Source organism: Trichomycterus rosablanca, chromosome 12 (assembly GCF_030014385.1).
Source record: "Trichomycterus rosablanca isolate fTriRos1 chromosome 12, fTriRos1.hap1, whole genome shotgun sequence".
Classification (NCBI taxonomy): domain Eukaryota; kingdom Metazoa; phylum Chordata; class Actinopteri; order Siluriformes; family Trichomycteridae; genus Trichomycterus; species Trichomycterus rosablanca.
In genome coordinates, this window is record NC_085999.1 from 9,524,251 (window position 1) to 9,551,151 (window position 26,901).

At 38.3% G+C, this 26,901-nt stretch overlaps 2 protein-coding genes across 6 annotated transcripts in view; both read right to left on the reverse strand.

Moving 5' to 3' along the window:
- ubr3 (ubiquitin protein ligase E3 component n-recognin 3) overlaps positions 1-5,744 on the reverse strand; it is a 71,486-nt gene extending 65,742 nt beyond the window's left edge. For all 4 annotated transcript variants that reach the window (XM_063005483.1, XM_063005482.1, XM_063005480.1 and 1 more), the window contains exons 1-2: positions 5,314-5,744; positions 88-227 (exon numbers count right to left, since the gene is read on the reverse strand). In XM_063005483.1, coding sequence (XP_062861553.1) covers positions 88-227; positions 5,314-5,744 — 571 coding nt within the window. The remainder of the gene's footprint in view (positions 1-87; positions 228-5,313) is intronic.
- A 4,722-nt stretch (positions 5,745-10,466) lies between these two features.
- Positions 10,467-26,901, reverse strand: part of kalrna (kalirin RhoGEF kinase a) — a 192,004-nt gene continuing 175,569 nt past the window's right edge. Inside the window, exons 48-60 of one of the 2 annotated variants that reach the window (XM_063006545.1) lie at positions 26,623-26,817; positions 25,269-25,542; positions 22,821-22,953; positions 21,073-21,135; positions 18,986-19,013; positions 17,964-18,126; positions 17,047-17,168; positions 16,632-16,763; positions 13,567-13,731; positions 13,367-13,445; positions 13,054-13,254; positions 11,818-11,956; positions 10,467-11,017 (exon numbers count right to left, since the gene is read on the reverse strand). In XM_063006545.1, coding sequence (XP_062862615.1) covers positions 10,472-11,017; positions 11,818-11,956; positions 13,054-13,254; positions 13,367-13,445; positions 13,567-13,731; positions 16,632-16,763; positions 17,047-17,168; positions 17,964-18,126; positions 18,986-19,013; positions 21,073-21,135; positions 22,821-22,953; positions 25,269-25,542; positions 26,623-26,817 — 2,240 coding nt within the window. In that variant the 3' untranslated portion in view covers positions 10,467-10,471. Of the gene's footprint in view, positions 11,018-11,817; positions 11,957-13,053; positions 13,255-13,366; positions 13,446-13,566; positions 13,732-16,631; positions 16,764-17,046; positions 17,169-17,963; positions 18,127-18,985; positions 19,014-21,072; positions 21,136-22,820; positions 22,954-25,268; positions 25,543-26,614; positions 26,818-26,901 lie in introns of both variants that reach the window. The other variant, XM_063006544.1, reaches the window with a different exon arrangement.

Sequence of the window (26,901 nt, forward strand, 5' to 3'; positions counted from 1 at the left end):
TCAGAATAATATAAATTAGGTTACATTTTTTGGTTACACAATTCTGTAAAATGTGTTAAATGGAGTTTGTGTATCCTTGGGTTTTACCTGGCTCTGTGTAGCCTTCTCTTAAGTACTGGATTGTGCTGATGATGAAACGAGGAAGAACCATCTCAGACATGAGCAGTAGATCTCGGGGAACTGATGGAACATTCTCACCAGTTTTTAACCGATGCCTTCTGCAAAACCTGAAGCATGAAATTCATGTTTTAAACAAAACAATCCATTAGTGCAGAATACAAAAAAACCCCACACATTAATAGCACAATATAATGCAATATATTATAAATATTAATGCTAGAATATGAAAGCTCACTGAAATGGACTAGTAAACAAGTCTGCACAGACATTGAAAACTATGTCAAAAAGAACATCCTGTCTTCTGTTTGAACATGTCACCCAGAAGCCTTAGGACCCATTGTTCCTCTAATTGCATCCATTTATCTTGTTGCTGGGCATCCTCTTCTTCCTTTACCTTCAACTCTTTCAAGCAAAATTGTCTTTTTTAAATGAACTGGTGTTCAAAATAAGAGAGACTCTGCACTTTGAATGAGATGTTAAATTTTATTTGGTCGAGGATCCATTTGTTTGTTTCTGTGCTGTCCATGGTACTCTCACCAGCACCAAAGTTCAAAGGCATCAATATTCTTTCTGACCCACTTGTTTACTGTCCAGCTTTGACATCCATTAAGAAGCATAGAGAACAATACTGATCTTTGTTTAAACAGACAAATCTTTTCCACTTTCTTAATTCTTGCTGCCTATACATGGTAAGTATCAGTGAATCTGAACATATCTTCTTAAAGAAACATGAAACGAATAGTAAAAATACTTATTGTTAAAATTAGTTAATAAAATAAACACACTGTGTTGCTGAAATAGCTAATGAAGCAGTCTGGATATTACAAAATTGCAATGTTGCACCAGCTTAGGTAACATTATGTACAAACCCAATTCCAGAAAAGTTGGGACAGCAGAAAAAAAAAGATGATTTTAGTAGGCAGATAATAAATGTTTTTAATAAATAGCATGTTTAACAATGCTACATTACATTTTATTTAACAATGTTTTTTTAATGGTGTCTGTTTTTAAATGGTGTAAGTAGTCTTAGATCTGCATTGTCACGTCTTGTGTTTCATAATTCATCACGTTTTCAATATGAGGTAGGTTGTTTTGGAGTCAGGCCCTTCCAGGACCTGCATTTGTTTACTATGAAGCCACTCTGTTGTAACAAGTGCAGAATGTGGTTTAGCACTGGCTTGCTAAAACAGGCAGAAACGGCCCTGAAAAATAACTTACATTCGTAGACGCCACAACAAACTGTTTATTAACAGGGTTTTTTCCCAATCCATGTGGTTATAATTATAACAGAACTATATCATATCACCATATTTAATGCTGTGTCTTCTAAAAATTTAATTCAACATGTATCATTTCACAGCTTTCATAGTCTTATGTTTTGTAATGTGTTTCAGGTATCAAATTAGGAATCAGCATATATTTCATAAAATTGGGCACTTGACTGACAAAGCAGTAAAATACACTAGCTTGTTACTGCTGAGATCTGGGTATCAAGGGTTTTAATCTATATATTCATTAACATATACAGTGCATTTATTTAATATTAAGCCAATATAGTAAAATGTTAAATATCCCTCTGATGTTTTTAACAAAAAAAGAAGTAAAATACAGTTTTTAAATCACTGATTTTTTTTTAACTTTTACAAAACCACAAACCAATTAAAAAAAAAAAAAAAACCTTAAACAGTGTAAGTGTTTTGCCCAGAGAAATTAAACTGCCCCCTATTAAGAAATAAGAAATGACACAGTGATTTGATTTATTAAAAAGAGCATGTGGTTAAAAATTGTCCAGCACAACTTGTGCAGGTTCCTAAAAAGAGCGTCTTTGCACAGACACCTCATTTTGTCTGTACTTGGCTCAAAAACATCAATCACATAGCTGCCAGCATCACCACACAGGTTAGCCACTTCCTTCCGTCTGTCTGCTTGTGACTGAGAGCTGCAGCTTGACTTCCTCTAATCATACAATGGTACAAAATATTTATCATAGTGATTGAATGCTTTTGCCTTTTGTCCATTTTAAGGCTACTGGCATAGTGCAAGTCTAGTACTATAACTACAAACCCCATTCCCAGAAAAAGTTGGAAAATATTGGAAAAACTGAAATAAACAAAAACCTGTGATTTGTTCATTCTCTTGAACTCTTATTAAACTGCCAAAAGTACAGAGAAATGATTTTAATGTTTTAGTTTAGTTTCTGCAAAACTCAGAAAAGTTAGCATGGGCAAAATAAAAGTGAAGTTCATAGAATATTAATGTTACCCTGTTTAGAAAACATTCCACTGTAAGCAGGTGAATTGTGAACAGGTGAGGTAATTATGATTGGGTACAAAAGGAGGATCCATCAAAGGCTCAGTCTTTGTGCCAAATTTCATGCGAATAGTCTTGCGTCATTCTACACATGCTAAAACAGTATGGTTTCATAAACACAGCAATCATGTGCCTGACGGCCTTATCTGTAGTTCATCTCCTATTGGAAATAAATGGCAAATCTTGAAGAGCAGATTTAAGAGAACTTCAACCACAAACTGTTGAGTAACTGAAAAGCTCCAAATACAAAACCCTTGGTTCCCAAAATGAATAAAAGGGTAAATAATGGAACAGTTGTAAACATGCCTCTGTCCTAATTATTTTTGTCTCATGTTGGTGACATAAATTTCTATATCTGTTAATATTTACACTGAAATAGTTCTACATTTGTTTATATGGTCACTGAAAACATTGACCATATAAACTGTTTCTTTGTACTCATCAGATTCTTTTAATGCACTTTTACAAACTGTAAAACTGTCCCTACTTTTCTGGAATCAGGCACACCAGCAAAAGAGCAGGGGTGTACAAATCAAGCTAGCATTCTTGCCCAAATACATGTTCTAATTGAGAGCAAAGTGCTAAGTTAATATATTTTTTAAAATAAATGAAAAGGGACACTGAGACACTACACTGAGACACTACACAAATCTCTCAACACAGTTTGATGTATATGTGGTGCTACTGGAGTTGAAACAACAGTGCATTAATTAGCTGAAGGGTTAGACAGGACTTGTCTTCTTCTGTTTATTCGAGGCTCAGATATGACTGGCTGTAAAAATGCAGTTTCAAACATCATCAGTATTCTTTTCTCATCTCCTCCCAAATGCACACTAGTTGATGACTTCAATGCCAACCTTCAATGCCCCCAAGGCTGCAAGGGTGTAACAAATGTTAATTTGGTATGGTGCTTAAATTCACTGAGTCAAACCTCCTTCATGGCAATTATGACATGACTGTTTTAATTTCCCACTAGTCCTATATGATTTTCTGTGGTTTCTGACCACAGGAGGCCATTGAGTGTGTTTGGTTGGTTAGCTATATAACATTATTTGAAAATTAATTGAGAAAGTAGTGGATGAACTGTATGGATAGCTGTATGAACCTCAGTAAACATATGCAGATGTAATACAGACAAATCTTCTTATTAAACGATCAACTGAAATTACTATACCACCATGTCAATATTTATGTAGGTAAGTAGGTAGAAAAGTCTCAACAATTACATTCGGTTAAGCTGCTGTGGGTTGTGACTTCAAGATGATTTGTGACGTGTCCTAAATTGTTTTGGTCGCTCTGGAATTTACACTGAATCACTTCATGCATCACTTGGATTTGACTGGTCTTGGCATTAGCTGAGCTGGCTTGTCTTCATGGAAAAAAGTTTTATGACTCTTGAGCACAGGTTTTACTAGAGATCGCACTACAGTCTGGTCAAGTACTGTCTGGGTGTATTAAGAAATGCACATGCATATAATAAATGTGGCCTAGTGTACACTTACTTATAAAACCTGTTTGAAGTCTTAAGCATGTAATTTAGACATTTCATATATTTTGCTAAACACATTTCCTAAACGTTCTGGAAAAAACCCCAAAATGAAACGGCTATGAAGTATGCTTTGATGATCCCATAGATCCAGATGTATATAGGGAATTATATTATAAGGCCAAGATCTTTATGGTAGAACCTGTTTAAGAAGAGATTGTGAAACTGAGGGCACCTGGATCCCGCTGTATTAGTGAATCAGGTTACAGGAATTTTCATGTTGACCCATGGATTCAACATTATTACTACAAATAATGCAGATATATATTGACACTATGGTCAAACACCTTCATTAAAGCAAGCCTGAGGAAGAAGTATGCTGTGTTCACATGGTTCTTGTTGGTCTAGTAAATGACACACATCCCTAAGGGCTCGCAACATCACAAACATGGTAGAATCCTGTGCAAAGTGGCTAATGTTCTGGATTCAAAAAGTAAACAAATCATCTCAGTGTTGATGTTTTATATGTAATCAGTTGACCTAAATCTGATAAAGTCACTGCCCTGGTATTATACCCAAAGGTACTTGAAGGGTTTCACTTCAACCAGGTAAAAGCTTTACCCAAAACTGGAATATAAACATGCACTCACCCTAACTATTTGTGAGCATGGTTGAGTACCAGGGCCTTAGTGGTATTAGTTTATTTTACCATGGTAAAACTGACAATTACAGTAAATCAGTTCGTGTATCTATAGACACGACATTAAAAACCTCATTTTCATTTCATTTTAAGAACACTTTTATCCAAAGTGACTTACAATACTGTTACAGTTTACAGTCTAAGCAATTGAGGGTTAAGAGCCTTGCTCAAGGGTCCAACAGTGGCTACCTGGCAGAGGTGGGCTTGAACCAGCGACCTTTTGAATACTAGTCCAGTACCTTAACCACTAGGCTACAACTGAACCTAAACGCAAACATGGCAAATCAAAGTTCAGGCTACGTCTAAACCTATAAATCTGTGTAAACAGCGTGACATTTGCCTGGTAAAATGCTGCTTGTAATTAAGTTTATATGATGTACAGGAAAAAAGGCACGAGCTGGCAGTGAGACTCTGTGTGGTTAAAAATAAACCGAACTGACACTCAGTAAGGCGTGCAGCTAGGCTAGCTATATTACCATGCTAGCAACCTAGCTGGCTAGATTCTCCGGCTACCTAGCATAGCTAACTATCAAAACATCCTGTTGTTACTGGGTTTATTTCGCATTTTAGTGTTTGACACGTGACAAAAAGAGAGCAACACAAACCTGACATTTGTTTCAAACAAAAATAAACAGCTTGCTGTTGGTACATAGCTACACCTGTGGTTAGCATGTAGCCACCAAGCAAATAAACTTACCCACTTTCTCGCATGACATTACTGTCTCCACAGTCGCAGGCCCCGCCAGCCTGGCTCCTGAACATGTTAAAATCATGGCCCGTATGGTCACCGTTATTAAAACACTCCGCGCACAGGGACATGCATGGAGAAATGCCGCAGGTCCGACAGCGGTAGGCTACAAAGTTAGCAGTCCAGACTAAGCCACAGAGTGTAGCGTTATCATAGGAGCGTACGGTCAAACAGAACTCCTCAAAGCCGTCTCCGCCTGCCAGCAGGTATTTACACCAGTCCAGCGCCTCGCTGTCCCCCGCAGCCTTCTCCGGATTCAGAACATTATCAAGCAGTTCTTGCAGTTGCCTCAGTCCGGAGCTGTTGTCTGTCCGGTTCAGGTCTGCCTTTAAGTGAGCGGCTGTAGCTTTCTTATCCCGGCGGAGCAGCGACGCCGCCATCCTTTTACTCCCAACTCTCCAGCAGAATTTATTTTGGTTGTCTTGTTGCTACGTTCTCGTATTTTCTCGCGAGATTACGAAACGCAGTCTAATAAATAAACAAGCCGATCAGCTGGCTGCACTGGATGCTGCTTATCTGGCGCAAGCTTGTGCCTCAGATAACAACCCGTACATGCTATTTTTGGAAGAAAGAGTATTAGTGGTATTTATTTATAACGTAAAAATAAAGCCTGTGACCAGTCGCATCCAAGAGGAGAATGATCCTATTGGTATCTAAGTATTTTAACAGTATTCCACCAAACTCTTGCTTTTAATTCACTTCAAATTTACACATTTTGTGATTGTATTTATTTGCATGACCTAAAACGTACTGCATTGGTTTAGCTGCAGAATAGTGGAACATTATATATCAGCTAAGCTTCTGCTAACCTCATAAAACAAACGTTATGGCAACAGCCTGACAAAAATGAACCCAACACAACACAGCTGGTAGACCGAACCCGATCCCGCCCCCCACGTAGACAAAACAGAATTAGATACACCCCGGTTACCCACAATCCCCCAAACCAACAACACACTATATACATTTGCGTTATTTACATAATTTAGTCTTATTTATTCTATTTATGCATTTTTTCCTTTTTTTTTTCTCCAAATCTAGTTGTATCCAATTACCTATTTGTATCTCTCCACAACTGGTGCAGAGCCCAACCCACACTGCGCGACCCAAGCGGCCAAATTATATACAGTAGTCATTAACGTCATCTTTACGGCTTATTTTTTGGGTTCAATGCATATAGGCATCTCTATAAGCCTAAACAACGACATTAAATGATTGTTTAAAAAAGCATAAAGAAACATGTATTCAGACACCACAACTGTGTCCGCATGCACTGATCTTGACAGAAGCTGGTCACAATCCCATAAGTATCATTCTGTGGACAGGTGTGCAGAGTGCATTCAGACCTGAGTGCATCCAAACCTAAAAAGTGCTACAGAAAATCTTAATAATTTAGAATTGGCCGCTCAGGTGGCGCAGCGGTAAAGTACACTAGCGCTGGGGTTCCGAATACATCGTATCGAATCTCAGCTCTGCCTTCCGACTGGGCTGGGCGGCAGCACGAACAACGATTGGCTGTTGTTCAGGGTTAGGGGTAAAAAAGTTGGATTATAGGTCCTCATAACTGGTGCAACTGCGGCCCCTGCTGGCTGACTGATGGCACCTGCACAGGGCTGAGGAATAATGCTGATGGGGGTGTGGCCCTCCATACACAGTGCCCGTCTGTGTATGAGCTCGACTCGTGCAGGTGAAAAATGCAGTCTGTACTGACTGTACGTGCCGGAGGGGGCGCATGTCAGTTGAGAGGCGTCCTCAGTCAGGTGAGGTGAATTGGAGACACTAAACTGTCCAAGACTGTTCGATATAACCTTGTGAACTGATGAACCTTGTGTAGTGAGTAACTACCGTTCCTGTCATGAATGTAACCAAAGTGTAAAACATGATGTTAAAATCCTAATAAACAAACAAACAAACAATCCTGGGAGAGCTAACATTAGCAGCTAAGATAATAGCAGATATATCTGTCAAATACAAATGTTGTAGCATGACAAAAATAGTAGAATGTCTTCTGTTTTCCTTTCTGCTGCTCTTTAATAATAGAATTATCAATAGCTAAGTTAGCCAGCAAAGCATCACTGCTCTACTTACAGCTAGCTACAAAGCTAACTACAGCATTTAACTAAGGTAAGATATCTGTTCGCTAACTAAAATACAAACTCAGCCAAACAGACATATATGGCAGATTATTTTGCTTATTTTAAAATAAATACTGACTGACTAAGTTGTTTTTGCATATTAGCCTAAAGCTAGCAATAACGTTTACTTTGCAACTTTCAGAGATTTATATACACACACCATGATGACGATAAAATATCAATGTGTTTTATGGAACAGAAGTCATTGTATCATTGTAGAAATTTTTTGTTCTCCATTAGGTCCTGTTTGTATGTATGTATTTTGCATTTAGGAAAAATAAATAAATCACATAGATTTAACTGACTAGTCAAAACACAAGGATAAAGAAAGCTTATGTGGTCCGGCATTACTACGTAAACTACTAAGATTAAGCCTTATGCACTACAAAAAAATTAATGTTAAGATAAATACAATCTGGAGCATTTTATTAAACATTTTAATTAAACATCCAATAACAACCACCTTTTTAAGAAAGAAATTTATTTTAGTATGCAAATTGTACAGTTCAGTTTATGTACAGTCATACTATCAAGACTTAAATGACAAGAACAATTTAAGTTGTTTGCAGAATACTAAAGTAATCCTTGAAGCCCATTGCACTATGACTTAATGAAACAAATGTCATAAAATATCAGCAAATGATGGTGTAGCATTTGAAACATCATACCACATAGCGTGTACTTTATTTGGAATGAAATGCTGAATGAATACTGACAAGAATTAGAAAAGTCCTATCTAGCAGTTTAACTAGATACTGGTCATGCTGCATTGAAGCACCATATACTGTGATAGCACTGCAATGATTTCTAACAAAGTAAGCAAACTAGCTTGTGTGATCGGTAACAAAAAATTACTTAAAATATTTGCAGATCTTTCCACAGAATCCTTGCGACCCATTCATTAATGGCAGTTAAACACGTACATATCACGCATACTTGAATTTGATATAAAAGCATCTGGATTTGTCCTTAAACCTTTTGAATATTACAGTATAATGAAACACATCCATTGTAAGCTAAATGTTATCCTAAGCACTTTGTATTTTTTATTTTTTTTTTGCTTTATTGTTACAGTCTTGCTGGGTCGGGAGCATATTCTAGAAACATTGGTAATATACGACAGGGCAACATTCTTCAAGTTAACAAGCTAGATGAACAAGAACAATATATCAACTGTCTCAATCTGTGTTGGGCAATCAAACTTTAAACAACATTCAGATACAAATTTATTTATCGAATAAACATTCAAACACAAACACACACCAGAGATGTTCACAAGTCACAAAATACGAGTCCGAGTCGAGTCACGAGTCTTTAGGCTAGAGTCCGAGTCAAGTCATGAGCCATTATAATATACACAAAACATATATTGGAAATGTAGCGTAGAAATAAACAAATAATATGTAAGTATGTAAGTTCAGATAAAAACAACAACAGATTAGCGGCTGTATTTTGTCGTTTTACTTTGTGCCTTTACTTTTCTAGGTACCAGTTAAAAGCTTTCATTGTTTCAAGTTTTCATTGCAAATTACGGCACAGCGGCCAAAATCCGAAACACAGCAAAAAATCCATAATACTGCTTACTTTAGCTTATGTTGTTCCAGATGCTATTAAATGTATAACCGTGTGTCCCATTAGGAATATAATCCGTTATTTTGTAAATGTGCTTATAATTAAAAACCTCCAAACTTTTTGTGAAGTAAAACACAAACTTGTTAGAAAGCCAATCAAGCGTTTCATTAACAATCATCTGTGTGACGCTGCAAACTAAATACATGCAAATAACAGCATTTCTTACTAAAAATCAGAAGAACTAAAATCAGAAGGTCTGATTGGTACAGAAAGCGGTTCTTACAATCATTAGCGCCAATTCTGTAGGAGCATTCCATTCACATTATCTGTTACTGTGAAGTGCACTACGTAGGGTATTCCACCATTTTAAGTAGGGAGCAATGCTTCATCACTATGCCGGAAGCTGGCTGTAACATTTAACCATTGCGTGCGTTGCGGTTTAAAACGGCCTGAGCGTTATTAGAGAGCAGAAAAGGACACGATCAGAATGATGTCAGATCATATATATATATAATTGTCACACGTAACTAATGTTGCTGACTTTTGTTTTCCACAAGTCATTTTTTGCGAGTCACGAGTCGCTGTGTGTGCGACTTATGTGCGACTCGGACTCGAGTCGCAGACTTAAGTCCCCATCTCTGACACACACATACACACACATCAGACATTCACTTAAATAAATAGGGTAAAAGGAAATACATATGTTTAAGGCGTAGGGTTTTCTCTCCAAGTTTCAAAGTAAACATGACATGGCCCACTCAGTTATAAATTATTAAAACCCTCTTGTCAATTTAAAGTTAGCAAACTTTTTTAGTCTGTTTTAGTCTTCCCATCCAAATGCACAATAAAAGTGTGACTTTCTCTTGGAAATGATAATGTTGTAGTATTCAGCACTAATTACAAGTTTTAATCTTTAGCAAAACTGATTGTGTATATTTAAACTGCCATGAATTTGTAAAAATATTCGCTGCCTATTTCTACTTACAATGCCTTTTTCTAAAAAAGAAAAAAATTAAACACCTCTTTATTTTTTATCTGTACATTCAAAGGTTACATTTAATTTGCATTAAATCTATGCTATAGTATTGTTTTAATCAGCAGTATTTAAAATGTAAACCAGTGTAAACATTAACACAGTTCTGCAATGCTTCAGTGCACTATTTCTAAAGGAAATCAGGGATTTTCAAAACCTGTCCTGTCCTTCTAATTCCGTGCTAACTAGCCACAAGTTGTCACCATTAATCTATTGAGACCATACACTTGAATTCTAGTCAAGGACTAGTATTTAATTCTAAAGTTATGCTGTAGGATTGAACAGTTCAAAGGTGTAATAGTGTAAAGTGGCAAATCCCTCCTGTAAATGGGTGTGAAAGACAGTTCTCTTTAGACCTTCCATCCTCTTATATGGTATGTCCCATGCTTGTACTGACCAAACCTTTAATATTCGTCACAGGTCTGACATCATGCAGCTGTTTGCGTCTGTCAATAAAAGCAGCCAATCTAGCCGTATCTAGCGGAGTTTTGGAATAGTCCCCACTGTGAGCGCTCACCCATGGGTGCTGTAAGCATGCACTAGAGTTTGGTCTCTTCCTGGGGTCCTGGTTCAAAGTTGAGACGATGAACTCCTTTGCTGCCTGGCTCACACCGCAGAAATACTCATCTGGGAAACAGAAGTCAAGTTTACAGATGTTGACACAGGTCTCCTCAAGACTCTCATCCAGGAAGGGAGAGACTCCACTCAGCATGACGTAGGCCAGCACTCCCACACTCCACACATCAGTGGAGAAAAAAACTGGTGTGCCCTGGATCAGCTCGGGAGCTGCAAACTCAGGGTTTCCCAGAAGGAGATGCACGTAGCGGTGTCCTGATATCTGCACTGCATCACCGAAGTCGACCAGCTTCACACATGGTACGGGCATACGCAGATTCACCATCAGGTTTTCAGGCTGAACAAGAAAAATGACATTAGAAAGTGTACATCTAGACATACGTGTTCCTATTTGATTACTAGTAGCACTGTAATGCACTGTAGTGAACTGTAGATTACATGTCCTTCTGGTATATATAGGAAAAGGGGTCAGACAATGGCTGGTGACACCAGCGGTCTAATGCTTGTGTGAAATGCTTACATTAAAGGTCATCAGTGTTTTGACAAGACAAATATTTTTTTAAATTTTTAGTCATTGTGTGTCTGACAAGTGATTAATTGGTTTGGAACAGCATAAAGTCACATGACATGGATCATGTAGAAAATGTGTCTACAGATTAAAGCTGACAAAGCCCATGAACTGTATTTTATAGGTTAGAGTGCGGCACTGAGCAAAACCAGTTGAAATGATTGGTGGTTAATGCCAACAACTATCGCTCATTCTTATAATACTTCAATGGTAAAGAATTGGCAGAAAAGCATTATTTATACATATATGTGTGTCTGTGTACAGTAAGGGACACACATACAGTAAGGGCAGACACTCATTTTAGAAAATATATATAATATTTAACATTTAATGAAGTAACAACACACTTGGGGCACACAGTATACTAATTTGCTAGTCAACCTCTGTGGAGACCCAAGTTCAGGTCTGAGCAATGTCACTGGTTTAAACATGCGCTCAACAGACACAACTGACCGTGTCTGAGCGAGGGAAGGCCGGATGGGGAATTACCTGTCTGGTCAGGGTAAAATGAAATCAAATAAAAAATGATTGGTGCTGGTGCTATCGGTATCTCATGATCCTACCCTCACCTTTAGGTCTAAATGTGCGACTTTGCAGGTGTGCAAATGCTGTAAGGCTTCCACTGTATCCCTTATAAAGAAGGCCACCTTGTCCTCCATCAACTCATCATGGGCCACCAGATAATCCAGCAGACGCCCACCTTCAAGCCTGCACAAAAAAGAGCACACATACAATACCTTTACTGCTCTGTAGGGATGTAACGATGCACCACAAGACAGTTAAAAATCGATTCGAATCGAGTATTCATTTAAGATGAATCTCTATTCACTTTAAACAGCAGAGGGCCTTGGCACTATTCACCTCGCCTGGTTGATGGCACTTCGCAAAGTTGCCAGGTATGGGGATTTTCCAGCCAAATTTATTTCTTTATTTGTATTATTCATTTATTTATACAATGTTGGATTTGTTTTAAAATTTAATTTCAGTTTTTTACACAATAAGCATTATTTTGCATAGTTTGTACCTACCTCAAAAATAAAAGGCATTCATTATTTAGATAAATAAAAGATAAGCACAAATACAGTATTTTATTTAATTTTTTAAAGAGAATAAAAGGAAACTTTGTCATAATTTGTCTTCAATGTCATATTTTTTAAATAAATGTCTTTTGACTTTGAACTGCTAAAAGTAAACAAATTATGTATTTAAAATTTTAAAAAGTATTTAGACATCTCAAATTCTATTTTTTACTGCTAGGAATTAATCAGTATTTCGTTGTTGGTAAGTGTATCCAAATCCAGAGCTATGTACCTGATGTGCTTTTGTCAGTTTACAATTGTACAATGGTCCTCATGCAAATGTACTAGATGAAAGTAAGGCTGTGACAACATTCTCCACTAGACGCTAAGCGCATATACACCACGGCAACTGTAAACAATGGCAGTAGCAACAACAGGACATATCAGTTTGCCCTACTGCAGTTGTTGAGGTGTTTACTTTTGGTTGCCCTGTTTAGTTTTTTTTAGTGACACAGCTTAAAAAAATCTATTGCAGTTGGGTTTAATTATGGCACTGTATTGTCTTCCTTCTAAGATGAATCAACATTCTGCACTGTTTCTCGCCCCACCCATACAGCCTGCTTTGGTATGTTCTGTACCTGGTCAAGAAGATTAACCAATTTTAGCACGGGTATGCACAGTACAGTAAGATTATGGAAACAACCACTAAATGTGGGATCACAGATTTAAAAATTTACTGAACCATAGGGTATCTTGTAATGGAAAAAGGACATCAGTGAGACTTACAGCTCTAAGACAAGAATGTAGGCTGTGGGTGATTCATATGTGTCAGTCATCGTCACTATCTGTGGGTGTTGAACATGTTTGAGAATATCTGCCTCATGAGCCACCTGTTCTTTCTTCTGCATTTTTTTGTTCACAAACTTCACAGCTACTTCTTTTTTACTGGCCTTATGCATACATTTCCTCACCACTGAGAACCGGCCCCTGCAACCAGACAGGATAAGTGAGTAAAAATGTGAAATATATAATGTCTGAAAGTGAATCCAACACATATATACAACAAACACATATTATGAAAAAAATGTAACATTGTTACCTTCCGATTTCACTGATTTCTGTAAATGCTAATCCAAAGTTCTCTTTCCAGTGAATTCCGGTACCATCATAGGCTGAAACTTAAGATAGACAGACAGACAGACAGACAAAGACGTTGCATTGTGAATATTGAGTTAAACCGTTTATTAATAAAACGTATTCTTATTTTAAATATGTTTGAGAATTGTGTGCAGTACTTACCACAGCTGGGTAGAGTGACCATGTTGGAGGGCTCACTTGGAGGACTGATGCCCCAAGGGTTGCTAGCTCTAACTCTAAACTGGTAGTGCCCACCAGGAATGAGATCCTCAATCTTCACACACACATCTACTGTGCCGAGCAGTGACTGATGCCACACCAGGGAGTCTACAAAGTCACAATAATCATTTTTACAATATAATCATCACAATAATCAACATCTTCAGTCCAAAATATTGTATGTGTAGTACATTTTACTCTTATTTTACATCTTTTTAGGTGGGAAATGTTTTAATTCAAAGGTGGACCTTGCTCAAGGACTTCGGCTTATCAACCAATGAGCTGCTCCTGCCCTGTACATTAACAACTACCCAAGGCTTTCTAATAATTTTTTCTGCATGAATTGACCATGATTTGCAACTCTTTTTGCATTAAGGTTATGTTACGAAAGATTTTTAAACACTAAACTGAAATCTCAGTGTTAGCTTAGAATTAAGCCTGATCATGGTTTCATTTGAACATGCTTCCAAAATCTTATTCTGTAGTGACGGGTCAAAAATGCATATAAATGGGTTTAAATAAGTGGTGGGCAAACAACGGCCCATTGGGCTATTTAATCCGACCCGTCGAGTATTTACAAAATTGTCCTAAAGACCACATTCATTTCGCCTTTTTCCAGCAATACCCTGCGTTTCAGTTGATTTCACTAGATGACGCACTTGAAGCACTACCTTCGCTTAGTGGTGTGCGATACTGCAAAAATTGGTATAGATCCGATACCAAGTAAATACAGGGCCAGTATCGGCGATACCGATACTTGTTAATAATTAAGGTAGATGCATCATCAAATTGCTAAATCTGAATGAATTTTCATGACCTATAAGTGTATTATTGCAATACATACATTTTTTGTAAGTAGCTGCTCTCAGTAGGGTTGTAGATAAATTCAGTTGTTTAAAACGGTCCGATTTCCTCTCACAACGTTACCATCATGGCGTATCACCACAAAGCAGCTAACTCATACCACATAGTTGTGTTTGCTGGGTGAATAAATTTGTACATTTTTAATAGTAACCGAATATATGTGTCCTAGATGCTATTCTGTTTACATTTATAAGCACAAAGTCAAAATAAATGCACCCTCATTCACCAAAACACAAACGTTATAAGAGCCTCACTACGCATGCTCCAATTCATTTGCGTAGGGAGCGCAAAGTGCGTAAGGTGCGTCCGTACTTTACGTACGTATAGTTTACACTATTATGTCCATACAATTGACCCTATTTCTGTATGTGCAAAGCAAATTATTCAAAAACTTACAATCTTCCAATGCCTACCAATGTACTGATGTCTGTTAGGATTATAACAACATAACGTGACGGTACCACAATAAAACACAGCAGACAGGAGGGGAGGAGCGAGGTGTGCATGTAAAAATGTAAGAGGAGTAAGTCTGTACAGACATTTACTTTCTGTTGAAACGGGAGTAACACGCTGAATGTAGGGGAGAAAAAGTAAAACTGAATTATCGATCCCATCACACTATACACTATACACTACAATACCAACGCTTGTATGGATAATATCGATATTTGGATCGATCCACCCACCACTTTGCTAAAGCCGAGTCTATCGTATCTACTACACACAGATATTCATTATTCATGTTTCATGAGCCCTACTTCAACAAGGAATGGACCAAAAACATAAGGAGTGGACAGCTAAACATAAACAAGTGAACCAAGTCCAATCAAAGGCCGTATGTCTTATTTGGCAAGAAGCTGTTGTGGTTTTCAAAAAATATAATATCAGTTGCCACTTTCCACCAACACCTGAGATCTCCTGGTAATTGCCACAACTAAACTGACACCAAACTTCAATACGCTGGTCAAAAGGGTGATCAACAACACTGTTCCCACTGAAATTGAATTAGGTAGGTAGGTAATGTTTACTTCCTAGGTAATGAGTTTCACATGTGATAAGATAAGATAACACTTTATAGATCCCGAAGGAAATTGCAGTAATACACTGATCAGCCATAACATTAAAACCACCTCCTTGTTTCTACACTCACTGTCAATTTTATTAGCTCCACTTACCATATAGAAGCACCTTGTAGTTCTACAATTACTGACTGTAGTCCATTTGTTTTTCTACATACCTTTTTAGTCTGTATCACCTTGTTCTTCAATGGTCATATTTTTGGTTGGTGGACTATTCTCAGTCCAGCAGTGACAGTGTTTAAAAACTCCATCATCATTGCCGTGTCTTATCCACTTATATCAGCACAACACACACTAACACACCACCACCATGTCAGTGTCACTGCAGTGCTGAGAATGACCCACCAACCAAATAATACCTGCTCTGTGGTGGTCCTGGGAGAGTCCTGACCATTAAAGAACAGCATGAAAGGGGGCTAACAAAGCATGCAGAGAAACAGATTGGCTACAGTAAGTAATTGTAGAACTACAAGGTGCTCATGGTACATGGTATGTGGAGCTGATAAAATGGACAGTGAGTGTTGAAACAAGGAGGTGGTTTTAATGTTATGGCTGATCGGTGTATGTCACCAGTAGTCACCAGTACTCAGTTCTCTTCACTGAGTAACGTTAGAGCTACATTTTATGTGCAAGTTGCATATAGGAGATCATGCAATAAAATTTAACATCAAATAATAGAACATCGTAGTCTCTGTGGTAGCTTGAAAACAATGTGTGCATCCAACTGTTACTGATGCCTGTTCAATATCCTATATCATTATCATTGAGGACAAATAAATAATTCACAGTTCTTATAAATCACGAATGTTCAAGACCATTCAGAAGTCCACTTTAGGTGGCTTTTAAAAGATGAACCAGGATCTATTATTGATTTTATTTCAAATGACCATGTTAACAGTAATGATTTATTTTAACCACTAGTCTACGCTCTGTCCCAAATAATGTTGTTAAAACCAGATGACACATTTTCTGTATATTACCATTGCCTTAATTGCCAAAAATACATTTAGTGACTGTTCATATTAAATGGAACTGAAAGAGTAAAGCATGTAGGGATACAATTACCCTCTTGTCTGTACTCCACGGTGTAACTGGTTATGGCACAGTTTCCAGAGTTGGCAGGGGGAAGCCAGTGCACCACCACTGCTGTACTGCTGGCCTGCTGGGCTACTGGTCTTGCTGGAGCTAATGGGACACCTATAAAAGAAGAACCAATTACAGAAAAGTGTAACTAATTAAATTATTTCTGCATTTCTCACAATGAAAGTTTGACAACACACATTCTTTAATAATAAAGAAGCTAATAAGATTACTAAGAACTATTTGCCACATTTGCTTGTGCAATAGAATTAGTAACCATTACTGTCTGATATCAAATAAAGTCAGTTTTCTACACTCTCTCTCGTAACCTTAACTAATTGAATAACACAAACGATGATGAGAAAGCATAACAATCATTATGATCTTTTCCCCACTTTACCTTGTACTTTAATTGACGCAGACGACGAGGCTGTTCCATTGTCATTAATAGCAGTGCAGGTGTAGATGCCAGTGTCCTGGGGCATCAGATTACAGATCTTCAACAGAATATCACCTGTTTCTCTGAAATGGGTTAAAAGGGATAATACTAATGTTTCAGTTAGGCTGAATATAAAGGAAAGTAAGAGTAGAAAGATGCTTTTCATCACTCAGTACATTAGATACTGTACTGTAGATTAGATAGACTGGATGAATGGATGGATGAACGGATGGATGGATGGAACTATACAATACACAGTATAAAGTTTCTACAGTACACAAACAGAAACCAAGAAGTACCAGCCCTGTACACAAACTAGGATCATTTTAAAAACCAACACTGCAAGAAGAACATATAATACGGAGACTATATTTAATATTCAATATATAAATAATAATAATCCATGGTGAAATTATGAATTAATTATCTTTCTTTTTGTTCTTTACCTTCTCCTGTACTGCTGTAATAAGTTAATTTACCTGAGAGGATCAATAAAGTCTTATCTTATTTTAAAGGTCTTGTTTAGGGGCCCAACAGAGGCAACAGTGGTAGGTGGGGCTTGAACCACCTTTTGATCACTATTCTATCACCTTTTCTTTTTAGCTACTACTGCCCTGTAAAGACTACCATATTCTGCTCCTCCTGGACATACTGTCCACTAGATCTTATAAGATCATTGGTTTTAAACCTTATTACCACGGTTACTACGGTTGGCTGCAACAGCTGCTGAAAGTCAGTTTCCCAGGCTCCGGACATACATGGATGGATGGGAATAATGGGCCCATTGTAGTTAAAGAGGCCTTCAATTTGATAGTGCTCTTACATAGGGAACAGAGAGCCATGGCAATTCAACCCAAGCCCCTTAGTAATGTAATCACCTGATGTTGATGGTGAAACGGTTGTTACTGACCACCAGACTCTGGTCTGGACCCTTCAGAGTGATGGTGGGTTTGGGACGACCACAGACTTTACAGCACAGGACGACAGTTTCCCCGAGTGCACATGTTACATCAGCCAGAGGGATCAGGAATTCAGGAGCCACTTCACAACATGAGAACAGCAGCGGTAAATACATCACTTAATACATTTATTCCTAAAATAGATTTATTTCATAATAATAATAATAATAATATTTACCAAAATGTAGGTTGTGTTGAGAAACCATTACTGAATTATTATTCATTCATTCATTTATTAATCTACAATGACTGCTTCATTCTGATCCAGGTTGTGTAGGGCCTAGAACGTACTCTGTAATACAGGGTCCAAGGCAGGAACACAACCTGGACAGGTAGACATTCTAGCATCACACACAAATAGCATCAATTAAGTATAGCCAATCCTCACACTGGCATGTGTTCTGTGGATGTGGAAAGCAACCAAGCTACCTTTACAGAAAGAACATGCCAAATTCTTAAAGCGTCGAGGTTTGAATCAAGGTCCTTAGCGCCCTGGAGCTGTATGCCAACCACAATACCTGCTGTGTCATTATGTTGCCAGGGGCATCAGATTGCATCAGTCGCCATTATTATTTGTTTATCTTAGTAAGTGCGTTATCTTGATCAGGGTCACAGTTGGTCAGGCACCACCTGTAAACACGTGGCGCCTGTTCAGGGTATCTGGCGCAGGGCATCACTCACTCTAGGGGCAAATTACAGCAGCCAATCCAAGTCCCAAAAGAGAACTCACACCATCAAACTCAGAGGCTGGTTCGAACTTAGGACCCTGGTGCTGTGTGCCATCCACACTACTGACTACAGTAATTAGAAACGAGTTTTTATTGTGTGTTAGCTCTGATCTACTATGGTCCCTCGCCATGATTTTATTATTATTATTATTATTATTATTATTATTATGTTTACATGTTCAGATCATAAGTAACGCCCACATTCCTTCTTACCTTGTTGAATAAAATTGGGATTTAACAACTGTGAAGTAGAAAAATAGCTGTTAGAATGCAGTAACATTTCATTCTTAATTATCTCCACAAACATATACCATGCGGGACATTTTTTTACACAGAAATAGGGGAAAAAGAGAAGGATCTGGCTACACTACTGCTAAAACAGGCTTTACTAAATTCACACACACACACACCCATTCACTTATAGGGCAACTCAGTGTCTCCAATTAACCTGACCATGTTTTTGGACCCACACAGACACGGGGAGAACATGCAAACTCCGCACAAAAAGGACCCGGACCACCTCGCCTGGGGATCGAACCCAGGACCTTCTTGCTGTGAGGCGACAGTGCTACCCACCGTGCCGCCCACGTTGTACAGTAGTGTTCAAAATAATAGCAGTCCAACACCATTACCTTGATAAATCAAAGTTTTTAGTAGAAATGCTATTTCTACATAGCAAAAAAATTACTTGAAAGTGTAGTAGAGTATTGAAAACAAAACAAACCCAACAATTAGGACATGCATCCCACTCATTCTGAGTAATCGAAGCATTGATTGAAAGGGGGTTGTTCAAAATAATAGCAGTGAGGAGTTCAATTGGTGAAGTCATTCATTCTGCAGAGGAACGGGTGTCAGTTTTGGTCCTTATTTAAGGTAGGACGGTGGCAAATGTTGCACAGGTTGGTCATAGCACATTTCCTTCTGAAATACTGGGTAAAATGGGTTGTTCCAGACATTGTTTTGATGAACAGCGTACTTTGATTAAAAAGTTGATTTTAGAGGGAAAAAACATACAGAGAAGTGCAGCAAATGATAGGCTGCTCAGCTAAAATGATCTCAAATGCCTTAAAGTGACAACCAAAACCTGAAAGATGCAGAAGGAAGCGTGGAACTACTGTTTGAATGGATCAAAGAATAGCCAGAATGGCAAAGGTTCAGCCAGTGATCACCTCCAGAAAGATCAAGGAACATCTGAAGTTCCCAGTGAGTACAGAAGATGATCAAGTGAAGCCAAGTTACCAGCAAGAACTCCTTGCAAAGTCCCGTTGTTAAGAAAAAGACGTGTCCTGAATGGGTTAACATTTCCCAAAGAACACATTGACTGGTCCAAAGAGAAATGGCTCAACATTTGTGGACTGGTGAAAGCAAAATTGTTCTTTTTGGGTCAAGTGGCCATAGACAGTATGTCAGACGACCCCCGATCACTGAATTCGAGCCACAGTACACTGTGAAGACAGTAAAGCATGGTGGTACAAAACTATGATATGAGGATGTTTGTCATACCATGGTGTTACACCTATTTATCGCATACGAGGGATCATGGATCAATTTAAATACATCAGAATACTTGAGGAGATCATGTTGCCCTATGTCGAAGAAGAAATGCCCTTAAAATGGGTGTTTCAACATGACAATGACCCAAAACATCTTGGTTACAGACAAACAAGATTGAGGTAATAGAGTGACCAGCCCAATCCCCTGACTTCAATCCCATAGAGAGCTTGTGTTCTGATATCTGAAGCGCGTTTTTTTGAGGCAAAACCCAAAAATGCAGAAGAACTGTGGAATGTAGTCTAATCATCCTGGACTGGATACCTGTTCAGAGGTGCCAGAAGTTAGTCGACTCCATGCAACACAGATCTTGGAAACAATTGTTATGCCACTAAATATTAGTTCAGTAATTTAAAGTAAAGTGAAACCTCAAACATTTTCAGTTTATAGATACATTTTTTGAGTTTTTAAAGAAAAATGCTGGCACTGCTATTTTTTTGAACAGCCTAATATTCATTTTTCTTAACTTTCTGTAAAGGATTAACACAAACTGGCAAAATTTTGTTAATGTTTTGATTTAGAATTAAAAGTGGAGTATTTTCAGTGCATTTGCATTTATGGAAATAAAAGTTATTATAATGATTTTGTGCTTTATTCACTTTTTTAAAATCACTGCTATTTTTTTGAACACTACTGTATATACCACACATATATTTCATTTTTGTTTATTAAATACCAAATCGCACCACAGATCAAATTCACTAAATAACTGAGAGCAGCATGCATTGAGGGGTACGGTGGTGGCATACCTCCATGCTAGTTTTGGGGTCTAGTTCATCCTCACATTCTGATTCATCTGAGCTGTGAGACTTCTGTGGTTCAGGAGGAGACAAAGCATGTTAGACAGCTTACAAGAAGATGCTTTAGTATTCGCTAGCAATTCCACCAATACTCCACAAAGATATCATTACAAGACGTCATGTAATTAATCACATAAATGACTGATGACAGAAACCAAAACACACACTTCACTCACTACTAGGGTGATGACTGCAAGAGTATGTCTTTTTTACTTTGGTATCAGTATTTCTTTTTCTGGCCCTTCCCCCCCATCCCTGTTCCTTTGTCTTTATATCCCAATCTACAACTGCAGATTTGACATGTGTTGAAGGGGTTGTGTGGTGATCAGGCTCTTTTTGTTCAGATTAAGGGTTGTGCAATCAGCAGTGGATTCACAACCTGGTATTGTCTCAAACCAGTGGCGCTTCAATTTGACCAATCAATCGTGTGCATCATTTCTCACCCCACCCATTCAGTCCACTTTAGGACACTTGGTCCCTCGTCAGGAAGAGTAACCAAATTTAGCATGGGTACAGTATGGGTTTCTTGACAATGGAAACAATGTTAACATGAAACATACTGTACCATATACACTGATCAGCCATAACATTAAAACCACCTCCTTGTTTCTACACCCACTGTCCATTTTATCAGCTCCACTTACTGTATAGAAGCACTTTGTAGTTCTACAATTACTGACTGTTGTCCATCTGTTTCTCTACATACTTTCTTAACCACCTTTCACCCTGTTCTTCAATGGTCAGGACCACTACAGGACCACCACAGAGCAGGTATTATTTAGGTGTTGGATCATTCTCAGCACTGCAGTGACACTGAAATGGTGGTGGTGTGTTAGTGTGTGTTGTGCTGGTATGAGTGGATCAGACACAGCCGCGCTGCTGGAGTTTTTAAATACCGTGTCCACTCACTGTCCCCTCTATTAGACACTTCTACATTGTTGGTCCACCTTGTAGATGTAAAGTCAGAGACAATCACTCATCTATTGCTGCTGTTTGAGTTAATCATCTTCTAGACCTTCATTAGTGGTCACAGGACACTGCCCATGGGGCGCTGTTGGCTGGATACTTTTGGTTGGTGGACTTTTCTCAGTCCAGCAGTGACAGTGAGGTAGGAGTGTCTAATAGAGTGGACAGTAAGTGGACACGGTATTTAAAAACCCCATTAGCATTGCTGTGTCTGATCCACTCATACCAGCACCATGTCATTGTCACTGCAGTGCTGAGAATGATCCACCACCCAAATAATACCTGCTCTGTGGTGGTCCTGTGAGGGTGCTGACCATTGAAGAACAGCATGAAAGGGGGCTAACAAAGCATGCAGAGAAACAGATGGACTACAGTCAGTAATTGTAGAACTACAAATGCTTCTATACGGTGAGTGGAGCTGATAAAATGGACAGTGTGTGTAGAAACCAGGAGGTGGTTTTAATGTTATGGCTGATCAGTGTATGTACACTTCAGGTAGAAAAGACACAATCTTGAGGGTACAGCAAAGGTACAGCTTAGTCGCTATTTCCAGAATGTACACAGACTTTTTAAAGCATGCTCATGTAAAGTACCTTAAACTGTAACTGAATTTGATTTGAAGATTCATGCTTTGCTAAACACAACTAAATAAAGCTACCTGAACTGACACACGGCTGAGGGTGCAAACACACACTGTTCCCCCAGCAGCACAAACACACCCTCTTACTCACTTTCACAGTGACCTTGTGGCTGAGAACGTCCTTAGGCTTACGTAGTCCATTCTCAAGCTTTGGGTCACTTTTGCCCCCACTCTCTTTTTCAGCACGCTTGCGGGCGCGGAGCGTGTTCCACGATAGAGACTTCCTGTTGTATTAGAAAATGACCATTCAAAGCTTACTTACAATGGAAAAAGGCTCGGACAGCACATTTAAAAAATGGAATCTTATTATGTGTTAGCTCTGGTATAGTGAGGTAATAATTTATACAGAGAATGAACTGAAATTGATTCAAATTAGGCTACAAGCTGCTCATAGCCCAAGCAAAACTTAAAATACTAAAAACAAACCGTATCATGCTTACACCACTGTGGATGCATATTTTGTGAAGACGCAACAAAAAGTCCTTTAGGTCATGCAAATGCAGATCAATTTTGTCTGGAAATTTACCACAGAAAAGTCAGGTCAAATGCTACATCACACACAAACATTTACTGGCAAAGACCAGTGGGGTTAGTACAAACACAAACATAAGCAAACAAGACAATACGTAAAAAAATTAATAAATAAAATTAAAATGATAAAAATGTACTTTGCTCTAAAATGTCAGTGTAACAAGTTAAAAATGACTCAGTTCAATGTATATTTTTACAGATTAGAATGAACTACATATTTTTGAGAAGAACAGCTTATGTTCACACTAGGCTTTAAATTGTGCAGTGTTTATTCTAAATGAGAATAAGACTGTTGGCTGCAACCAGTTGATGGGGTTTTAATAAGTAAGTTATTTGCCCTGTATTTCCTTCAGAGTTCTTTATACAGAGGACGTATCATTATATAGTAAAGGTAAGCGAGTTCATACTACTACTACAGAGATTTTACTACAGATGGGGTATTCCTCAGAGTTCCTACTACTACAGATGGGGTATCCTTCAGAGTTCCTAGTACAGAGGGGGTAACCTTCAGAGGTACAGAGATTTTACTACAGATGGGTTATCCTTCAGAGTTCCTACTACTACAGATGGGGTATCCTTCAAAGTTCCTTGTACAGAGGGGGTAACCTTCAGAGGTCCTACTACTACAGAGATTTTACTACAGATGGGTTATACTTCAGAGTTCCTACCACTACAGATGGGGTATCCTTCAGAGATCCTACTACTATAGATGGGGTATCTTTCAGAGTTTTTACTACTACAGAGATTCTACTACAGATAGGGTATCCTTTAGAGTTCTCACTGCAGAGTGGGTACCCTTCAGAATTCCTAGTAAAGAGGGGGTAATCTTCAGAGATCCTACTACAAAGGGGTAACCTTCAGATGTCCTAGTACAGAGTGGGTACCCTTCAGAGATTCTTCTACAAAGGGGTAACCTTCAGAGGTCCTAGTACAGAGTGGGTAACCTTCAGAGATTCTTCTACAAAGGGGTAACCTTCAGAGGTCCTAGTACAGAGGGGGTAACCTTCAGAGATTCTTCTACAAAGGGGTAACCTTCAGAGGTCCTAGTACAGAGGGGGTAACCTTCAGAGATTCTTCTACAAAGGGGTAACCTTCAGAGGTCCTAGTACAGAGGGGGTAACCTTCAGAGATTCTTCTACAAAGGGGTAACCTTCAAAGTTCTTATTATAGGAGGGATATCTTTTAGAGTTCTTACTACAGAGTGGGTATACTTCAGATACCTCACTACACATAAGGCTAGTGTTTTCACTACAGATGGGGTGCCCTTAAACTACTGAATAAAAAGCCTCATGCATAAAAATCACTGAAACTAAAGCATGAGCCTAAATTTACATTTATATAGTTTTCTTAATGATAAATGGACTTGGTCATGGGCCATGCTCAATGTCAAAATTTTATTTAACATATTTCAAATAATACATTTAAAACTATCTGGGAGCTACAATTCTCAACATCATGACTATCATTGTATTGCACAAGCCTGACTTTATTTCTATGGTTTCTCTTAAATAGTGCAAAAGATTTTTACAGGAATGTACTGAAAAGAGTTAACAACAAAAAGTATTTACAAACAACAACATATCAAATTAAGGACAAAACAATTAAAAATGAACATAACATTAAAAAAAATAAGATTAAAAGAACATAATCTGTACAAAATTGCCATAGACAATAACATAAATTTCCTCCATTAGGAGAAACAGTTTTTTAATCTTTACAAAAAAACAAAAAAGAAACGAAACAAAAACATGGTGTTAGAAACAAGTCCACATATTTCAGTTTCCACATTGATGTAAGATTCCTTCAAAGTCTTCTGTCTAAACCAATGAAAGGCTTCTGTAAAGTCCTTTCAACAAATCACTTTACTCGATCACAAAAAAGTCAAGAAAAACAGAAAAGGTCCAACTTATCCAGATTAGTTCCAACAAAAAAAGGGGGGTGGGGTACTGAAACAGGGAAGTGGAGCGTTGCTTTAACCATCCAAAGAGTTCCAGTTAGTGGCACTTACTTGATGCTCGGCTGAGCAGAACTGTCCATGGTTTTAGGGATGGGGCCGAGAACCTTGCCAGGCACCCAGCCCTCGGCAGCAGGTGATTGGCTGTTGGCAGGCCGGAATACCAGGAACATGTTCTGCTGGTTGTTGGCCTGCACCTGAACCATCTCACCGTGTGTGACGCAGATCTCATTCTCCTTAAGTGCACTGTAGTCCTGGGTCACCATCATGAAAGTGGGCATGCCGTTACAGCCAAGTCCGTCATGCTGGTACAGGGAGGAGAGAAAGTAAGAGAATGCGAAGGTGAGAAGATAAATTGTACCTACATGTTATGGCCAAAAGTTTTTGGACATCAAAATGAATCATGCTTTAACAGCTTTTTTTAAAATTAGATTTTAAACCATTACTGTAGTGATTTTCTTCCATTTAGTCACAAGTGCATTAGTAAAGGAAATAAAATGTGGCTCACATTCTGCTTTCCAATTCATCTCAAATGTAAAGATGGGCTTGGGACCAGCATGATAGCCTTCTATACTAAATTATCCAAACTATTTTATGAAAGCTGCTTTGTGCATCGTCATGCTGAAACATGGTTACATTCATGTGATGTCATAATATTGAAACCATACACTTACCTAACAAGCAGTGTCAATATAACATAGCACTGTCCAATTATTATTCACCTACAGCTTTACAGCTAGAACTATGTATTTAGGTAGCACTGCACACTGCTTAAGAGTGTAATGGTTGTGTGCTTTACTCCACAACATCCAATGCTTAGAAATATGCATGGCTTGTATGCACATGCTCTTCCATGGAAGCCTGATCCATGTAGCTTCTGATAAACGCTTTGCATGCCAGTGTTGCCGTTTGAAACTCTACCAAGTGCTACAGCTGAGGCTTGATGTGCTTTTTTTCCTGCCAAATTCAGTCCTAGATTTTGTGTGACTAATGATTATGGCTGAACTGTTGTTTTTCCTAGATATTTTTTCCTTAATATCTATAATAACAGCACCTACAGTTGACCGGTGCAGATCTAGCATGACAAATGTTTGACATTGCCAAATTAAAAGTCTTAAAGCACTTTTACTGCCAGTGTTTATACATGGAGGTTCATGGCAGTATGCTTGATTTTAAACACCCAAAGTAACCCAAGTAACCCAAAACAAAACCTGGTAATAATATCCTACATGTATAGCAATGCTGCTCTCAGATTTGTTTGGCACATACACATTTACACAACTGGTTATAACATTTATGTACCTGGACAGAGAGTATTCTTTGGACATGTGCTTCAAAATTCCATTAATAATTGCTTGATTAAAAAAAAAACTCTAAATCAAACTGTTGTTTGTACTTACATTAGATTCGGAGTGTCTGTGAGACTCAAAGCATGTACCGCCGTTGGAGGTAGGTAACTTTATTGGGTTGGACACACTTCCGGAAAGGACAGATTTCTCTGGACTGATGGATGTGGTAGAACTGGGTCTGCTGCTGGATGAGTTTCGTGTAAGGGAGTGAGAGCTTCCCTTCTCCTTCTGATACTCGATTGGAGATTGAAGAGCTGTAAACATTGATTTGCACTGATCAATCAACAGACCTGTAGTAACTGCATAACAAACGTGAACTGATGCCCTTCATAGGAATT